The sequence below is a fragment of the Cibotium barometz genome, chromosome 33, assembly GCF_041138505.1.
Source record: "Cibotium barometz isolate CiBa-2024 chromosome 33, ASM4113850v1, whole genome shotgun sequence".
Lineage (NCBI taxonomy): Eukaryota > Viridiplantae > Streptophyta > Polypodiopsida > Cyatheales > Cibotiaceae > Cibotium > Cibotium barometz.
The window spans coordinates 35,724,279-35,725,758 of NC_141078.1; the positions used below are offsets into that span (position 1 = coordinate 35,724,279).

Below are 1,480 nucleotides of genomic sequence, written 5' to 3' on the forward strand. Positions count from 1 at the left end.
ATCAAATAAATTGCTTGAATATACAATCAAATCTTTATTGGATGATTCTCCGTTGTTGCCCATGCTACTTTTATCCATCAACATGAAAGGATTGGAATGACATATTTTAGAACATGTAAGAGAAAAATAGAAAGAGTTCTTGTTTATCATGTCTTTCCCATCGTCATAGAGATTGTCTTGTTTATCATGTTTTTCTCTTTTTCATAGGGTTTGTAAAACACGAAAGTAAGCACGAAACATTACTTTTGAGGTCAAGAACACTTATATGTGAAACAAGGGAACCACATTTTGAGATGGTAAGAGGGCAGCTTCCCAACTTGAGCAAGAGAGAGTCTCATGTTCACATGGAATGGGGCTTTTATAGACCAGCTTGAAAGTGGATATGGTAAAGGAAAAAGATGTGATGGGATACATAAGAAGTAACATGTGATGTGATACATAACGAGTGACAATTATTGGTGCTTCCGGTTGAGTTGAGGTAGTAAGCACAGACAGAGATCTTATTGTGTCACTTGACCTCATGTGCTTATTTTACTTCACATTGATGGAGATGAGCTTGGGAGCAGGGGGTGGAACCTTTGGGACCGTAACAGTGAGGACCCCATCCTGGCATGCCGCTGCGATGTGTTCCACATCTGCGTCGCTGGGCATGGTGAACTTCCTCATGAACTTCACAGCCCTTCTCTCCATGGACAAATACTTCACTTTGGAATCCGCCTCATCTTCCCTCTTGCGCTCCCCGGACAGCACCAGCACATTCCCATTCTCCACAGTCACCTGCGAATCGCACAAAGCGCAACACCAATTAGAGTATCCGATTTGCAAGCGGCGTGGCGCAGTTAGGGTTTCAGATCAGACAGTTAGGGTTTTAAACGGGGGCTAGGGTTCTGGAGCCTTACGTTGATGTCGGAGGACTTGAGGCCAGGCATGTCTGCGATGAAGACATACGAGGCGGGGTACTCCTTGACATCGACAGCAGTGCTGGCCATGGCGTTGCGCTCACGCAGGTATGCTTTAGCAGGGGAGGGCTCGCTGCTGTTGTTGTTGTTGCTGTTGTGTCCTTCATCGTCCCTGTTCAAATGTTGCTGCAGGAGGTGAAGCAAGGGGTCGCGGCCTATCACAAACTCCATTATCAGGGGAGACAGAAAGAGGAAGAGAAAGAGCAAATCGCTCTGGTTTTTCTCGCAGCGCGTGCTTCACCTGTGATGACGAAAGGGGTATTTCAAACAGCTGCTTCCATTTCTCTGGAAGCTTCTTCACAAGTTCCCGTACCTTCTAGAATGTTTGTGTGAGCGCTTGTGTCTTTAATTATTGAAAATAGGGTGCACACCCAAGTGAGAATATTCCAGTTTGTACTATGCGTCTTCCAAAGATTTCTATGCTTGCATAGGTTACCTTTTTGAGAGTCACCCTTGTCCCTCAAATTCGGATAATCAGGTATAAATTATTAGATTTTATGAACCTCGTATTTCTCCACATG

At 44.8% G+C, this 1,480-nt stretch overlaps 1 protein-coding gene across 1 annotated transcript; it reads right to left on the reverse strand.

Moving 5' to 3' along the window:
* Positions 1-226: 226 nt before the first annotated feature.
* LOC147619521 (17.9 kDa class II heat shock protein-like) lies at positions 227-1,245 on the reverse strand. The gene is made up of 2 exons (XM_086773552.1): positions 900-1,245; positions 227-777 (listed from the first exon to the last, which is right to left on the reverse strand). Exons 1-2 carry the CDS (start codon positions 1,128-1,130, stop codon positions 532-534), a joined length of 477 nt encoding a protein of 158 aa, XP_086629678.1. The 5' UTR covers positions 1,131-1,245; the 3' UTR covers positions 227-531.
* Positions 1,246-1,480: the final 235 nt, after the last annotated feature.